This window comes from Ovis canadensis, chromosome 7 (assembly GCF_042477335.2).
Source record: "Ovis canadensis isolate MfBH-ARS-UI-01 breed Bighorn chromosome 7, ARS-UI_OviCan_v2, whole genome shotgun sequence".
NCBI lineage: Eukaryota > Metazoa > Chordata > Mammalia > Artiodactyla > Bovidae > Ovis > Ovis canadensis.
In genome coordinates, this window is record NC_091251.1 from 30575392 (window position 1) to 30593871 (window position 18480).

Genomic DNA, 18480 nt, shown 5'->3' on the forward strand with positions numbered 1-18480 from the left:
GGGGTTAGGAGCTCGCATTTGCTCAGCGCCTGCCTGGCCAGGTACTGTGCCCCACAGGTAATCTCATTTGGTTTTCCTTTTAAGCCCCTGAGTCCCCCAGGGCTGCTCCGGTTCAGATCACAACACACACCAGCAACAGGTTTGATTCCCAAGAGGGCTCCTCTCAGTTAAGCTGGAGAAATGAATGCCTCACTGTTCTTTCATGCAAATCCAGGCTGTACCTCCCTGCCCCCATTTGGCTGTCTGCCTCTGCAGTCACCCTCATGTGTGAAGGTTGCAGGTTCTGTGTCTCTCTTCTTGGGGACAGTTCAGCTCTCATGGTAACCACCACTTACAGAGAGTCCCCAGGGGCTAGGCCCTTTCCCTTCATTATTTTGTTTAACCCTCACGGCAGCCACTGATGAGGTAGGTACCATTATTCCATTTTGCCACTGGAGATAGGAAATGTGGCCTGACTGACTCAGGATCACAAGGTAATAAGTGGCTGACCTGGATGGTTTGATGGAATACCCAGGACCTCTCTATCTCCCCAGTTACCACCCCTGTCCCAGTTGATCTCTTAGCTTCCTCATCTTCAGGGATGCCCTGCCCAGCGTGAAACAGGGTGGGGCCATCATCTTTCTCTGAGCAATTGAATGTTAACTTAGTCTCGACTGGGATTGTCTCTTTGGTACACCTCCATCAGCTCATCTTTTGCCTTTGTGTGAATCCAAAACAGATGCCTCTTCCTCTGGTTAAGTCCGTCCCCTCCCTGGGAAGACACACTGCTTTTCAACACCCAGGTGTCCTGGTGCAGTGAATAACCTGCTCAACTACAAGTGGCAGCCATGCAGGCAGTGGGTACTATTGCTTTCTATTGGTCTGAAGTTGGTTTCCTTGAAGACTGACCCCCCATCACCACCCCCGCCATGCCCTTATTCCCCCCCTCGGGGCCCATACTGCACAAGCACCTGAGGATCAGCCCTGGAAACCCAGTATCCTGAAGATCAGTCCTGGAAACCCAGTATCCTTCAGATGTGCAGTGGCACCAGGGAGCACTGTGGTGACTGGTCCTTAGGGATGCTTGGCTGGCCTCCAGACACCATCCTTTAGACAAGGAGAAGCAGCCTGATGGCAAGATCTATTAATAAATCAGAGTCCAGGTCTCTCCTGAGATCCTTACTCCAGAAGGATTGGATCTGTTCTGAAGGCTGTTTTATATTTGGGGTGTGTGGAGGTGGGGGGACAGTGCTATGGTGCTCACTGTCTGGGCTGCCAGCAGTAGGGTGGGGTCCCTGAGAAGAAGGTTTTCTCAGGGCTTGGCTTCCTGGCGCAAAGAAGGCCTTTTAAACTCAGTTGCTCCAAAACCACCATTCTACTTCCTTTGCTAGATTTCAGACATCTTGGTTCCTGCTAGTGCCCCTGAATCCATTGGTGAAAAGACCTCATTCCTTTTCTCTTATTAAAACAAATTCATCATTTCCTCTCGCTCCCTCTGCCTCCCCAACTCCCCCACATGTAAGCCTTTGAGATCCTTCTTCCCTGCGGGCTCAGAGCAAACCTGTCCACTGATTCTTCCATTGGTCTTTAAATCCAGACCTTAAATACTTTCTGGGGAGCAAGCAGATCTGGTTAAACCGGCTAATGTGTGTGACAGTGTGTACCACCCAGTAGACAATCAGGAAAACTTTTGTTTTCATCATCTTAATTTTTATTTCCCTAAGTGGTCGGAGTTTTGCCTCTTATCTGCTGTAGACAGCAGAGAATTTATTGCCGGGAACAGCTCTGGCAGGACTTTCAGTCTTCTGAACTTCTAAGAAGACACATGCTCTCAACCTAAACCATTTGCTCACAGCCTCTTTGAACTCAGCACATGCTATCCTTTCTCCATTTGGCAGGTGATCACAATGGAACAGGGTGAGTTTTAGGAACACAGGGCTCTCTTTCCAGCTTTAAGCTGCAGGCTGCTTTCCTTCCAGCTTGCCTTGGATCACGCACCCCTTGGTGAACGTATGTTTCTGCTTTTCAACTGCTGCTCCCTCCCATTCTTCCTCCCCTCGCATTTGAGTGTCAGGGTCTCTCTAGGTGGCCAGTGGCTACTGATGCTTAATTTCACATCAACTCTCTTTGCTTCCCACCCCAAAGTGTGGGGCTGCCTTGACTTCTTGCTTATTGGAACTCAGAGCTTTTATATCTCTGCTAATTGATCCACAGAGGTAACCTTTATTGACCCGTTGGTAAGAAATGGTGAGCAATTAAGCTCTGGTCTCTAACAAGTGTTATTTCAACAAACATTCACAGAGTGCCTCTGGGTCAGACCCGCTGCTAATCTCAGGGATTACACACACAGGAATAAGAAACTGACAAGCCTTGCCCTCAAAGACTGGAAGACTTGGGGGGAAGCCAGGCCTTTTACTCAACAACATTACCAAGATGCAGTGTTAATGCCGAGGCAGAGGGGCGCGCAGACGACAGAAAGCGCTTACTGTGTGGGGGCCGCCTAGGGGAAGCATGCGGGTGCTGATGTTTATTTTGGGCTAGAAGGCTGCTCCAGTTCAGAAGTTTGTAGGTAGGGTGGAATTCCAGGCAGGCTCTTGGAGGCACAAGAGCTCAGTGTGTTTGGAAAATGATGAGTGATTTTTTTGTGCCTGGAAAGTGTAGGGTTGGTGGCAGGAGACAGGGGGAGAGGATAAAGACTGGAATTGAATCTGAGAAGAGAGACCAAAACCAGTTGATGAAGGTCTTAATGCGGCATCAAAATGAATGGGCCTTACAACCATCTATGTTTGAACTTTATTTTCTAGGCAGAATGAAGTCATGAACATTTTTTCTTTTTAATAGAGGGTAATGATCAAGGGGCGTGTTTATGAAAACGAATCTGGTGGAGAGAGAAGTCAAAAGTACATGAGGGTCCTGAGTTTGACTTGGCTTCCTCATGGACTGGGATGCGTGCACAACCTGGGAATATGCTCTGGGGTGCATTTTGTCATCACTGTAGCTACTGTATTGGATGTCCAGAGTCAGTGCAATTCATTACCTAGGCTCTGTTGCCCAAGTACATCCAGATTCCAAAGAAGCTTGGCACAGGGCTTCCGATGGCCTTTGTTGATCTAAAATCTTCTGGGAGTATGTGGCTTTTCAGTTATTGACAGTGACATTTCAGAAGAATATTTTCTCCCCTAACTGTTTATGCTCCTTTTGTCTTTGGGGATTACAATTTATAAATGGGTATTTTGTGTCCAACTGAAATGTCTCCATATTCAAGTATTAAGTTTGCTGACTTGTATTCTCTTTGTGATGTTGTGTATACAGCAGACAAGACCTTTAGAGAGAGTTCTGCCTAGGAATTTTGGCATTTGCTTTCTTAGGATCTTCCCCCCATCCACAAAGGGCTACATTTTTAAAACTTCAGTGGAAAACAATTTAGTATTATTCTTTTTGATATCACTTTCCTATATTGAAAACTTGTACAGAAGACAAAAAAAATTTTTTTATGGTAGTACAAAAGGGTAAGAAATGATAAATCTGCTTCAACTCCACCCTGAATCTGCTTCTCAGAGGAAATCCTTGCCTAAAATTTCATTTGTATCAGTTCAGAATGTATGCAGCATACATATGATATTTTGTATACATGTTTTCCTCCTTTCTTTGTAAACACAAACAGGGAGCATGAATGTTTCCTGTGTGTGCGTCTTGTCCTTTTTCACTGCAGGGTGCTTTGGGGACTGTTCTGTGTCAGTACATATGCATCTGCCTCGTTCTTTTAAACAGCTTCATTGAACTCCACCAGCATGTACCCTGACGTTTACCTTCATTTACCTAGCTCCTTATTCTCCTCTTTAAAGATGCTTACATTGAGTTTCAAATTTACAATTGCAACTCAGAGTTGCAAAATGCAATTTATTTTTCTACAACTAGGTTTGGTTCATGAGTCTTGGTTTCTGCTGCTGCAGGAAAACTGCCAGCTCCAGGAAGCTCAGATGATCAGATGCAGCAAGGCCAAAACACACAAAGCAAAACAAACAAAAAACAAACAAACCAACAGCAACAAACAGGACTGATTCTGTGATTTATACTCAGTTCACTCAGGATTTCCCTCCGTCCTCGAATTGTACCCTTTTCCCTGAGGGAGACCTGGATCTCCAGATGAGCGGCTTCTGTGCAGCTGTGTTTTGTGGTTGCTGCTTTGCTTCCATGAACTGCCTCCCACCCTTTGCAGTAACTGTCCCTGAGGTCTCCACCTGTACTCTAGTCAGAGGTCATGTGCTCTGTGTTCTTGTTAGAACCACAAAGACTCCTTAGGGATGACCCATCAGTGCTCAGGTGGGCCCCTCCGTCCCAAGTCCTCCCACGTTCAGGAGCCATGTTGGACATGGACTTCCCTACAAAGCTTGCAGGCCCCCTCTATTCTCAGGCTCCTAAACAAATCTGAAAGTGAAAGTGAAGTCGCTCAGTCGTGTCCGACTCTTTGCGACCCCATGGACTGTAGCTTACCAGGCTCCTCCCTCCATGGGATTCTCCAGGCAAGAGTACTGGAGTGGGTTGCAGTTTCCTTTCCAAGGGATCTTCCAAACCCAGGGATCAAACCTGGGTCTCCCGCATTCCAGGCAGACGCTTTAACCTCTGAGCCACCAAATCTGAGGTTTCTATTATTCCCCACCCCAGGCAGAATATTCTACCCTAACCTCTGATTACTGCCTCTCAGTTGCTCCCTCCTGTGCCTACTAGCCAAACTCTTAATTCCTATAGGTTTGAGAAGATTATTTCAGTCTTAGCATCTTCTTCACATTCTGGAGTGTACACGATACCTCTGCTCTCTATGCTCCCAGCTTTGGATCTTGCCAGACAAGGCCCAGCATTTCAGATTCTAAAGAAACCTCTTCTCTTCTGCTGATCTTTAGTTCTTCTCTTTTCTGGTGCTGTAATGATCAAGGTCATTGTAGAGGCACTGCTCAGGGAGAGAAGGGATTGCTGAGAGGGAGAGATGTACTGGCTAATTCCTTAAAACATTGTCCTATGAGGGTTCTTTCAGGTGTCCTGCCTGTTCAAGAGGCTGCACCGAGGACCCCTGAGCTCAGGTCTCTTCGTGCCTCTATACGTAGGTATATATGTATGCGGCCCAGTATCTTTTAAGATGTCTATTAAAACTTCTTTATAAATGCATTTGGGGATTAATTAGGAGTTTTGGATTAGCAGATACACACTGCTGCTGCTGCTAAGTCACTTCAGTCGTGCCCGACTCTGTGCGACCCCATAGACGGCATCCCTGGGATTTTCCAGGCAAGAGTCCTGGAGTGGGTTGCCATTGCCTTCTCCAAGATACACACTACTATATATAAAATAGATAATTAACAAGGACCTACTGTATAGCACAGGGAACTATAGTCAATATCTTATAATAAACCTATAATGGAAAAGAATATCAAAAAGAAAAGAAATACACACACACACATATGTGTGTGTGTGCTCAGTTGTGTCCCACTCTTTGGAACCCCATGGTCTGTAATCCGCCAGTCTCCTCTGTCCATGGAATTTTCCAGGCAAGAATGCTGGAGTGGGTCGCCATTTCCTTCTCCAAGGGATCTTCCTGACCCAGGGATCGAACCCATGTCTCCTGCATTGGCAGGCAAATTCTTTACCGTCTGAGCCACCAGGGAAGGCCAGTGTATGTATGTATGAATATATGTCTGTTACTTTGCTGTACACCGGACATTGACACAACATGGTAAATCAACTATCCTTCAATTTAAAAAAAAATCAAACTGATGGATTTTGGGGAAAGCATTTCACTTGATAATAGTTGTGACTCACATCTTCCTTTCCTCTCTCCGCGCTTAGCATGCTGAGTGGAAGAAGAATGTGCACAATTTGGAGGCTAGTGTAGAGGCAATCCTCAGATGCAGCTTCTCCACATCGGTAACTAGGAGACTGATTTTTGCTTCTCATATCCTCAGACCTGTCTTTGGTGCTAAGACTGGCCAGGTAAATTTGCACCCAAACATTAGCTTGGGAAGAATTCAGTTTTGATATGTAAAAACAGTGTAGCATGCAAATGTGGCATAATGGATCCCTTTAAATCATATGGAGATTACTCATTAGATACATTAAGATTTAAAAAGATCTTAAATTTTTCTCAATGGCATCTAGTACAGGAACTTCCACCCACCCTTGGTTCTGTGAACATCTCCAGTAATATCCTGTCTCCCAAGCCTCCTTCCCATCTTTGCTATGGAAGGATTGACTTCTGTTTACCTAACAACTCAGATAGATTGCTTCAAGGAATGTGCCTCTTTAAATGCTGTAAAAATGGGAACCTCTGAGCTGAAGGCATACAAGGAGACTTTTCAATTGAGCAGGGACACCAACCTCACTGCCCAGCCCCCGGCTGGCAGACGCAGGCTCCTGGGGACCCCAACAGGCTGGTCCCAAGGGCTGCTGCTCTGTTGGATGCTGGGGCCAATGTGTGGTTCATGTTAGCACAGCTGAGAGAGGCCAGGCCTCTTGCAGAGACCTGACTGAGCCTGAAGCTCAAAGGGAAATAAACATGAAGAGTGTAAGAACTACAAACAGCCTGGCTTCCAGAAGGCAGGGTTCTCTCTCTGCCCATTCTACTCCACACTGGGAACTGAGACAATAGATGGAATGCCATCCTGTATCCGCAAGCAGCTGACAGACAGCCTTTCCTGGGTGGCTCTCAAGCTCTGACAGGCTTGCATGGAGCACCGTGACCTCTTAGTTCTTCCCTCCTTTTGAGAATAAAGCTGAGTCCCAGCCTCTGTTGGATCCTCTGTTTCATTCTAAGGACGTGTTTCTTCTCCAGGTGTTTGATACCAGGAATGGTCTCGCTTAATAGATGAGATTTTATTCCTACACAGAGGGATATTTCATGTACTGGCAATTAAACATGGATAGTAATGGGAAGGTGGGGGCTTCCTTGGTGGCTCAGATGGTAAAGAATCTGCCTGCAATGCAGATTCAATCCCTGGGTTTGAATCCGTGCATTTAATCCCTGGGTCAGGAAGTTCCCCTGGAGGAGGGCATGGAAATCCATTCTAGTACTCTTGCCTGGAGAATTCCATGGACAGAGGAGCCTGGCGGGCTACAGTCCATGAGGTTGCAAAGAGTCGGACACAACTGAGCATCTAACACTTCCACGCTTTCTTTCAGTAAGAAGGGTTCTTGCTTTGGCAGGCATGGTTGGAGCCATTCATTCATTCGTTATTTCAGTTTTTCAACAGTTGTTGAATACCTGCTCTATGCCGACCGTTGTACTAGAATCTAGAGATATGAGACAAATAAGACATATCCCCTCCTCTGAAGGAGCCTACAGTCTGTTAAACTATGGCAGTCTAAAGTAATTGGTACAATAAAAGGTTATTATGCTGTGACAGTTACATGGGGTCTGATGAAAGGACAGAAGAGATGAACATTGATTCTAGGGAGTGGAGGGGTGGGGTTTGGACCCAGAAGAGCTTCATGGAGGAATTAATGCTCAGCTAAGTCCTGAAGGGTGACTAGCTGGTTGTTGCAGAAAATGGGGGGGAAGGCAGCCTAGAGGAGAAAGCAGCGTAGCCAGAGCATGGAGAAATAAATTGGGTTGTTCTGTTGGGAAACTCCAAGGAGTGTGGTGTGGGAGGTCTCTTTAGTGCCAGGCTGTGGCAGGAGATGTGATAGGAGCTTCGCTGTGCAGGCTAGGTGGCTGAGCTGGAGTCTGAACTTACAATCACAGGGTTGAGGAGAAGAGAAGACCAAGCTGACATCAGGGCTGTGACAGTTACATGGGGCTCAGTGGAAGGACAAAAGAGAAGGACACGGATTCTATGGAGTGGAGGCTTGGGTTGGATTTGGACCTGGGGATGGTGCGGTACTTGGGGGTAAAACAGAGCAGTTTGGCCCACAGACCAGCATCAGCATCCCTTGGGGACTTGTAAGAAAGGCAGATTCTCAGACCCCTCCCAAATCTCCTGAATCATATTCTTTGTAGGCAGGATTCAGTGGTCTGATTAGGTAAGACTTCCAAGTGATTCTGATGCTTGCTCAAGTTGGAAAACTGCTGAGAAGAAGGAGAGTATAGGAAGAGCTAGAAAGAGAACACTTTTGTCTTGTGGGGTGAAGATGATGAATTTGGGCTTGAATATTTGGAGTTTGAGATGTCTGAGGGAATGTCTACAGCAATTAAAGTATAGTCCAGGGACCCACAGCATCAGTGTCAGCTGGGACGTGGTTACAAGTGCAGAATCAGACCCCCACCGGCTGACCTCCTAAATCAGAAGCTGTATTTTGACAAGATCCTCAGCTATTCTGCATGTACATCCCAGGTGAGAAGCAGTGCTAGTCCAGAGGTTAGTTAGGTCGATGGAACTGATGCTCTAAAGAGGGGTCTGGGCAGATAGTAGACATGTGGGTGTTGTCAGTTCAGGTGGTGGTCATAGATGACACACTTCAGGGTTCATGTTGAGCTGGGAAGAGGGAGCTAGATGTGGCGTCTTTGCTTGAATCATCACACTGACTGGTCAGGATTAACATCACCAAGCTGGACAGCATCACACTTAATGAGCCCCTGGGTGACAGCCAGCCGGTTGTAGGGAACATGCTTTATGTGTTTGTTACTCTTTCCAAAATGCTGTTTGTAGCCATTTTCTCAAGAAACAACAGTTTCCCCAGACGCCCATAGAAGGTCGTTGGAAGGACTGAGGCCAGAACCCTTGCTGTCATGTTCTTACCATTGTTGGGGAGGGAGGCTCTGCATTTACTCATGTTGTCAGGCTTGGAAATGTGAACAAGCAGGAAAAAATATCACACTTGAAGCTCATAGATCAATAGAAGTTTGTTAAAGGTTGTTGAAACAAGTGATGGAAAATGAATGATAAAAACTGCTTTCAGATTCAAAACATGCATTCCTATTGGTAACCTCAATTTGATCTTTACATCTTCGTAAGTAGATAAGCTGGGAATTATTCATGATCTCATTAAAAAAATGACAGTTGTATTGAGATAATTAATGTCCCATAAAATTCACCATTTACAGTGTATAATTCAGTGATTTCTAGTATATTCACAAGGTTGTGCAATAGTCACCACTCTCTGCTTACAGAACATTTCCATCATCCCCCAAAGAAACCCATACCCTTTAGCAGTTGCTGCCTAGTCTCCCCTAGTAAGCAATAATCTGCTTTCTGTCTGTCTCTATGAATTTGCTTGTTCTGGACATTTCGTGTAAATGGAATCATGCAATATGTAGCCTTTAGTGTCTGGCTTTTTTCACTGAGAATATTGTTGAGGTTCATCAGTGTTGTAGTTTGTATCAGTGCTTCATCTGTTTTATGGCTGAGTAATAATCCAATGTATGGATATACTATGTTTTGTTTATCCATTCATCAGGTGATAGGCATTTGGGTGGTTTCCATGTCTTGGCCATCATGAACAGAGCTGTTATGAACATTCATGTACAAGATTCAGTACAGGTCTTTGCACAGACATACGTCTCCATTTCCCTGGGGTATATACCTAGGAGGATTGGAATTGCTGGATCACATGGAAATACTCCATGCAACTTTTGAGGAACTTCCGGGTAGTTTTCCAAATGACTGCACCATTTTGCCTTCCCACCAGGAATGTCTGAGGGTTCCAGTTTCTCTGCATCCCCTCCAACACTTTTTATTATTTGTTCCTTTTATTATAACCAGCCTAGTGGCTGTAGGTCTCATTTTCTAGGTAAGAACATAGAGGGTGTGCTTCTTGTCCAAGTTTGGAGAGCTGGTAAATGGCCAAGCTTGAACATTTTTAAAAAAAGCAAATATTTATACGAAACATGCTGTGTGTCAGGCATTGTTTAAATCCTTTGCACTTAAGTTGTTTATGTTTTACAACAACCTGGAAGCAAGGCACTGTTGTCATCTTTATTTATTAATGTATGCAGGGCCAGGGCTGGATCTGAGATGCAACATTTAAGGAGACATTACAATGCTGAGAGTGACTATCTCTTTTTTTTATTAATTTGGAGTATTGTTGCTTTATAATGTTCTGTTAGTTTCTGCTGTACAGTGAAGTCAATCAGCTATACATAGAGAAGGCAATGGCACTCCACTCCAGCACTCTTGCCTGGAAAATCCCATGGATGGAGGAGCCTGGTAGGCCGCAGTCCATGGGGTCGCTAAGAGTCAGACACGACTGAGCAACTTCACTTTCACTTTTCACTTTCATGCATTGGAGGAGGAAATGGCAACCCACTCCAGTGTTCTTGCCTGGAGAATCCCAGGGACAGGGGAGCCTGGTGGGCTTCCGTCTATGGGGTCGCACAGAGTTGGACAGGACTGAAGCGACTTAGCAGCAGCAGCAGCAACATACATATATCCCCTCTCTTTTTGGATTTCTTTCCTGTTTAGGTCACCACAGAGCACTCAGTCGATTTCCCTGTGCTATGCAGTAGATTCTCATTAGTTGTCTATTTTAAACATAGTAGTGTATTCATGTCAATCTCAGTCTCCCAATTCTTGCCCCCTTCTTCTCCCTTGGTATCTATCCATTTGTTCTCTATGTCTGTGTCTCTATTTCTACCTTGTAAACAGGTTTATCTGTACCATTTTTCTAGATTCCACATATATGCATTAATAAACAACATTTATTTTTCTCTTTCTAACTTACTTCAGGCTGTATGACATTCTCTAGGTTCATCCGCATCTCTGCGAATGACCCAGTGAGCATCTCCAAAAGGACTAGTGACCGACCCAAACTGCACAGTTAGCAGGTGGCAGAGCTGGGGTTCAAACCCAGGAAACCTGGCTTCAAAGTCCAAGTCTAACCACTCTGCTATACAAATATCAATGTCCTTGACTTTCAAGTCAGGCTTTTTCTGTTACTTTTTCAAGACCTAACTTTCCAAAGTTAGCTAGGACTTTGACAAATGGAAAAAATCCCAGAGCCGGGTGATGGGGAGATTAAGCAAAACTGATCACCGTAACAGCTCCCAGGCACCTACCACATGCACCCCTGGAAGGGTTAACCAGCTACACAGATCCCCTCGGCCACATCTGTGCTTATTATCCCAACTCTGCATAAATCTACCCTTGCAAGTGGCCAGATGGACTCTGTCCTGTGGGGAAGAGGCCATTCTGAACCATCAGGATTATTAGCTCTGACCGGCTGTAAGGAAAACACACATTGTCCTGGCCAAGTGGGGATGAATCTGCTGCTTGTCCAAGTGTTCTGAGTCAAGAATTCAGAAATCATATCTCTCACAAGCACTCTCTAATTGGCTGCTCATCCTCTAGTCTGTTTATCAGAGTTAACTGGTCGTTCGTTTCTGAATCATCCTCCTTCCAATGATGTCGCTGTTTGGGTAGGTTTTGAATGGTTCTCGGCAGAGCCTCCCATGAGGCACTGTGAATATAAAAATATACATTTGCACATGTATATGTTACCCCCTCTGGGGTGATGGGCAGCCTTTGAAAAGATGCTTACACAAGTCACTGACCAACTGTAGGTTCTCCCTCTGCCTCCTGGACTTCCCAAGAGCAAGGTCAAGTCCGTCTGGGTTCAGCACCTCTCACCGATGGAGCTACAGCAGTGCATCCTGGCTCAAACCAGCAGAATTTTTGTCTGTGTCACAGGCTAAGAGGTTTTTGCAACAATTTTATAGCTATCTTTCTCCATTAAACCTGACAAATGTTGTTGAATTCTCACTCTTTTGCTTGGAATTTCAGTTCTATTCTGTGACTTTGTCAAAGTAGTGGGTCTATGGACGCCAGCATCTCCATTATCACCTGGGAACTTGCTAGACATTGAAAGGTTGTTGTTGAATCATGCAAAGATGTCAGGATTCTTGGCCCCCGGAGGAGAGGAATTTAAATTTGAGGCCAGAGACGAGGCTTGATCGCTCAGAGCTTTTGTGTAATAAAGTTTTATTAAAGTATAAAGGAGATAGAGAAAGCTTCTGACATAGGCATCAGAAGGGGGCAGAAAGAGTGCCCCCCTGCTAGTCTTCAGCTGGATGTTATATAGTCACTAGCAGTCTGTTAATGAAAGAAAGGAATGTCTTAAAACTCAGAATGGCACCAGACCCCTCACCCATAAGATGCATTTTGGGATAATCTTGGCACCAAATGGTTCATCCTGGGCCATAAAATGATTAACTTGAATCTTGAAGAAGGGCAGATCACCATACAAATAGTTTCGTTTACATAGATTAGGGGAACAATATCTGAGTATAACATACTGGTTTGTCAAGTCGGTTCTGAGCCAAGAGGTGGAACCAACTTGAAGACAGAGTTTGGGGTAAATGCATAGTACATTAGCATAGCTTAAGATAAACATCTCCATAAGAAAAAGGCATTGGTTAACTTCAGGTGAAACCAGGTGTCATTTGACAACACAGTATTTTAAGAGAAACCTCTTTTTAAATTTGTATAGAGAAGGAAAAAATATCCCTAGTTTGTTTCCTCCAGCCACTTAAGAGAGATAAAAATTTCTGACACTTGCAGGTTATTTCCTCTGTTGGGAGACCCCTGGCCTTCCTGCCTGTTACCCTCTCAACATGAAGAATCCTGCCCCTTCCCCAACCTACTGAGTCAGAATATGCCTCCCAACAAGATTTTTGTGCCCATTCAAATTTGAGAAGCATCACTCCACATATGTTTATTTCTCTATTACCTTCTGTTGGGGTTTCCACCCGTACATACTTTGAAGCTAGAATTTCTATTAGGCTTTCAGATCTTTTTTTTTTTTTAAAAAGACACACACACAGAAAAATTCTTTCCTTCACTTTTGCATGATGTCATTCATTTTACCTGGCCTGCTACAAGAAGAAAAAAGCAAATTACATCCAACATATATATACACACACACATACACACACACACACATATATATACGACTAACTTCTTAATTGCATCTCTTAAAGCAGCATTCTGAAACCCCCATCATTAATAGAGTCCTAAGTGTTGCCAAGATTAATTGAGAAATGCCTAAAGGCAAAATAAACACCAGCACAGTTTAATTCAAAACCATATCAGCTAAGAATGAAGGTGCAATTTGTGATAAAGATGTTAATAATTAGTTGTGGTCTGTTAAATTTTATATTCAGTGGTTCTGTAGAGTGAAGAAAGAATTCTTCAAGAGGGCAGAAATTAATGTTTCACCTTGATTGCTATTTTAATGTGCTTATTTTAACGGGGCCATCCTGTAGGAACCCTTGGGCACATTTCCAGTTTTACATAAATGTAGAATTAATTATTATGGAAGCATATACTTTTAGAGCTGGAACAACCCTCACAGTTATTTAATCCAGCTCAGTCATTTTACAAATAAGTAAGAGTTATGTGACTTACTTAAATCCTTCCACAGAGTATTGGAGCCTTGCTTCCCAACTCTCAGATCCGTGATGATGAAACCTCCTGAGATCACCCAGATAGAAGTTCTCCCTCTTGCCTCAGATTGCCAGTGCGCTGCTTGTTGTATTGCTTCCAAGGCTGTTTCCCACCTTGTTATGTTCTGGTTACTTTCAGTTGTATGGTTGGGGTCTCGGGTACCCCATGGGATTCACTTTTATATTTCTTCCTCATTCCCAGCTCTGTTTTGAAAACAGTGGTTGTGCAATAAATTTGCATGCAGTGGTGTGCGAGAGCTGGTTTTGCCCTGGTTGCTCCAGCTGATTGTGTCTTCACATCAGTTGGCCACGGCGGGAGTATTTGCACCATGGAAATGGACAGAAGCTATAAATCAGGGAATTTTTTTCTCCCTGGCGGGGTGGGGGGAACCTCTGTTTACATAATTGTCATTAGATCCCACAGGGCAACTGATCTTGGCAAAACCTAAAGATCCGTATGAATGTGAACATGGTCCTTTACCCATTATTCCTTGTGAGTTGACTTAAATGATGGAGTAGCCAGTTACTCAAACTCCTGAAGTTTCTTCAGGGATTGAGTTTGACCCAGGGAAAGTCAAGACTCAGGACTGCATTAGTCTTTGGTTGCTTAGCTAAGTTCCTCTTTCCTGCAAAAGCTATTTGGACATGAATGGTCATGGAAACAGGGTCTGAAATATTACTAAAGTTGAGTGAGAAAAAAACCCCACTAACTATTATTGGGGGGAAAAAGTGAACAGGATGTTACTATGGCTGCAATGATAATTTTCTCTTTATTCTTCTCAAATACTATATATAAAATAGATAACCATTAATAATAAGAACCTACTGTATAGCATAGGGAACTCTACTCAGTACTCTGCAATGGCCTATCTGGGAAATGAATCTAAAAGAATGGATATATGTATATGTATCGGAGAAGGCAATGGCACCCCACTCCAGTACTCTTGCCTGGAAAATCCCATAGGCGGAGGAGCCTGGTAGGCTGCAGTCCGTGGGGTCGCTAAGAGTCAGACACGATGGAGCGACTTCACTTTCCCTTTTCACTTTCATGCATTGGAGAAGGAAATGGCAACCCACTCCAGTGTTCCTGCCTGGAGAATCCCAGGGATGGGGGAGCCTGGTGGGCTGCCGTCTACGGGGTCGCACAGAGTCGGACACGACTGAAGCGACTTAGCAGCAGCAGCATGTATGTGTATAACTGACTCACTTTGCTGTACACCTGAAACTAATACAACATTGTGAATCAGTTGTAGTCCAATAAAAATTAAAAAACCTTCAGTGGCTCCCTACAACCTGCAAAATAGCCAAACTCCCTGACATAAGTCACATACTAGCCACAGCTTACTGTTCTAACCTCATTTTCTACCAGTCACATCACCCACTGTTGATTCTCACTTTCATTCTGCGTTCCAGCCTCTGTAGAGCCTCTGTTTTGGCCTAACCCTTCCCCTGGAAAGCCCTCCTGCTGCCTCTCTGTTCTACCACAGGCTCTCTCTCAGGCTTCTGTTCCTACCCAGTCCCCCCTCCCATGGACCATAGGTTCTGGGTAACATGAAAATCCTCTCTTGTGTTTCTCTTTAGGAGCAGGACCCGAGGTCCCATCGGCCCTGGCAAGTATGGTTATGGGAAAGCCCCGTACATCTTACCATTGCAGACAGACTCTGCACACCCACCGCAGAGGCTTCGGCGGCAGAGGCCCTCATCCCGGAATTCCAGGTCCCAGGGGGCATCTGGCTCTAGCCATGACTACCACCCTTCAGCTCACCAGCGCCCCCAGCATGGACCTCTGTACCAGAGTGACAGTGGCCCACGTTCTGGACTGCAAGCCTCAGAGGGCTCTGTCTACCAGCTGCCTTTGACCCATGACCAAGGCTTCCCTGCAGCCTCCAGTCTCTTCCACAGCCCAGAAGCAAGCAGCAGCCCTGGGCTGGGGGCCCCCAGGGCAGCTCAGAGCTTCTCCCAGCCCACCAGATCTACAGCCATCTCCTGCATCGGGGCTTACCGGCAGTACAAGCTGTGCAACACGAACGTGAGTACATACCGCCCGAGACTGGCCCTGGAAACAGCTGCTACTCATCTTTCTGCTGGTCAGCAGTACACATGGTAGAAGACAGCAGGGGCATGGTTTTTTAGACCATGTGAATGCTCCCTTCCTCTCATTCCTTTTCATGTGTTCTCCCATATACTTTTCTAAGGTTATTACTTTAGTAACTTATGGATAACTTCTTGAGTCATTTATTGATGATCACTATTGCTGATCAAGCTACTTCCACATTCTCAGTGGCTTTATATCAAAACTATTTCTTCTTTGCTTTTTGGCCTGTGAGTCAGGTGCAGTTTAGCTAATTTAGGGCAACCAATGGTGGTGCCAAAGATGGGGGAGTTTGGGGGGGTTTGACCAGCATGAGTGTCATCCAGTAAGTTTCCTGGCGGCTCCCTGAAAAAGTCTGACAGTGAAAAATTGCTGAAGATTCCATAGCTGATGACTCTACAGCAAAGCAAATTATAAATGGAAGCTACACAAGATGACCAAATATGCTTTAAAAAAAAAAAAATCAGTTTGTGTGCTGTGCTCACTCAGTCGTGTCCAACTCTTTCTGCCCTGTGGACTCACCAGGCTCCTCTGTCTATGGAATTTTCCAGGCAAGAACACTACAGTGGGTTGCCATTTTCTCCTCCAGAGGGCTTTCCTGACCCAGGGCTTGAACCTTTGTCCACTGCATCTCCTGTACTGGCAGGAAGATCTTTTTTTTTTTTTTTTTTTTAACCACTGAGCCACCTGGGAAACCAATATCAGTTTAAAGACTTTATACTGAGTTGGCCAAAACGTTCTTTTGGGTTTTTCCATCTTACAGAAAAGCCTGAAAGAACTTTCTGGCCAACTCGATATAAGAGAGAAAGAAAGAAGAGACTCCTTAAAGGTTAAATTTCCAAGTTGCTATATTTCTCATTAATTATTTAATCTGCCTTAATAGTTTTACTGGGTAACAGGACAGCTGTTATATATTAGCTTCAATTTCCTCATTAAAAATATATTTCCTGCCACAGAGTCCATAGAAATGACTTAATTTGTGATTTCAATAATTCCTCTGAATGCCTGGATTTCTTTTCAGCATGTTCTTCCACTGACAGACTTCAGGATTATTGATTTTTTAGAGCAATATTTTTCCTAAAGCCATTACTAATCAGTCAACCAGTAAGTCTTAATTGAGCATCATTGCTTGTCTTGTAATGAATGAGGCTCCATGGAAGACAGAAGAAAAGTCATATTATCTACCTCACAGAGTTGTTATGAGGATCAAAAGAGGTGATATTAAGAAAGTGCTTTGTAAACAAAACAAAAAAATACTTGTGTTCATCATAAGACATGGTCCCTGTTCTTGAATATCCATTGCAATTCTTTTAAAAATGAAATGGATTAATTTCTAATGTAGAATACACTCTCCCATTGCCTAGTATGTGTCTTAATTTTGAGGACCAAGTAATCCACAAAGAGAAGGAAAAGAGAGAGGGCATTTAGCATATATCAGCTTCCCAGGTGGTGTTAGTGCTAAAGCAGGAGAAGTGAGAGACGTGGTTCGATCCCTGGGTCGGGAGGATCCCCTGGAGGAGGGCATAGCAACCCACTCCAGTATTCTTGCCTGGAGAATGCCACGAACAGAGGAGCCTGGTGGGCTACAGTCCATGGGGTCACAAAGAACTGGACGTGACCAAAGCAACTTAGCGCACCCTTCGGACGCTCAAACAGACCTGATATGTACTTAGTATTTCTTTCATTTAACCTCTGTTTTTGAAGCATGCACTTTTTTCCAGGCCTGTGCTGCCAACAGCAGGGCTGTGTTTGCCTATGTAGAAGCTGTGGTTTCTTCTGGTGCTGGATAATTCCACTACTGAGGAGACTGAATTGCAAGGAATTTTTTTTTTAATTCTTGTGAATTCATGATGTCTGCATTATTTTGCAAATAGGTAAAGCAGTGTCTCACGCATCTTCTTAGACAAAGAAGTAAATGTTGACAGAGGATTGACAGGTTTAAATCCCTTCTTTTCACTGTAACGCTTTGCACCCCATCACCCCAAGCCACATCCTGCTGCTGCTGCTGCTAAGTCGCTTCAGTCATGTCCGACTCTGTGCGACCCCATAGACGTCAGCCCACTAGGCTCCCCCCGTCCCTGAGATTCTCTAGGCATCCTACTTATCCTTATTGAGAGATTTCTTTCCTTAGAGGTCACAGTAATACACATCTTCTTTTTAAAATATTGGGGTATGGTTGCTTTACAATGTTGTGTTTCTGCTGTACAACGAACTGCATCAGCTATATGTATATGTATATCCCCTCCTTCTGGGACCTCCCTACCACCCTCCCAACCCACCCACCTCTGTCACCACAGAGCACCGAGCTGAGCCACCTGTGCTTTATAGCAGCTTCGCACCAGCTATGTCTTTTACACATGGTGGTGCATCTGTGTCAGTGCTCATCTCCCCATTCATCCCACCCGCTTGTTCACACGTCCCTCTCGACACCTGCATCTCTATTCCTGCCTGCAAATAGGTTCATCTGGACATTTCCTGCTGCTGCTACTGCTAAGTCGCTTCAGTCGTGTCCGACTCTTGCGACCCCATAGACGGCAGCCCGCCAGGCTCCCCCGTCCCTGGGATTCTCTAGGCAAGAACACTGGAGGGAGTTGCCATTTCCTTCTCCAATGCATGAAAGTGAAAAGTGAAAGTGAAGTCGCTCAGTCATGTCCGACTCTTCGCGACCCCATTGACTGCAGCCCACCAGGCTCCTCCATCCATGGGATTTTCCAGGCAAGAGTACTGGAGTGGGGTGCCATTGCCTTCTCTGGTACATTTTCTAGATTCCACATATATGCTTTAATAGACTTTATTTGTTTTTCTCTTTCTGACTTACTTCACTCTGTGTGACAGACTTTAGACCCGTCCATGTCTCTACAAATGACCCAGTTTGGTTCTTTTTTATGGGCAAGTAATATTCCATTGTATACATGCAACACATCTTCTTTATCCATTCCTCTGTCCTAGTGTTGATTGCAGGACTATTTACAGTAGCCGGGATGTTGAGGCAAGCTAAATGCATATCTTCTTTTTTTAAGCCCATGGCTTCTTGTGACTTGGGCTA

At 44.7% G+C, this 18480-nt stretch overlaps 1 protein-coding gene across 3 annotated transcripts in view; it reads left to right on the top strand.

The window, feature by feature from the left end:
• THSD4 (thrombospondin type 1 domain containing 4) overlaps positions 1-18480 on the top strand; it is a 689604-nt gene that overhangs the window by 140847 nt on the left and 530277 nt on the right. For all 3 annotated transcript variants that reach the window (XM_069595555.1, XM_069595553.1, XM_069595554.1), the window contains one exon: positions 14924-15371. In XM_069595555.1, coding sequence (XP_069451656.1) covers positions 14924-15371 — 448 coding nt within the window. The remainder of the gene's footprint in view (positions 1-14923; positions 15372-18480) is intronic.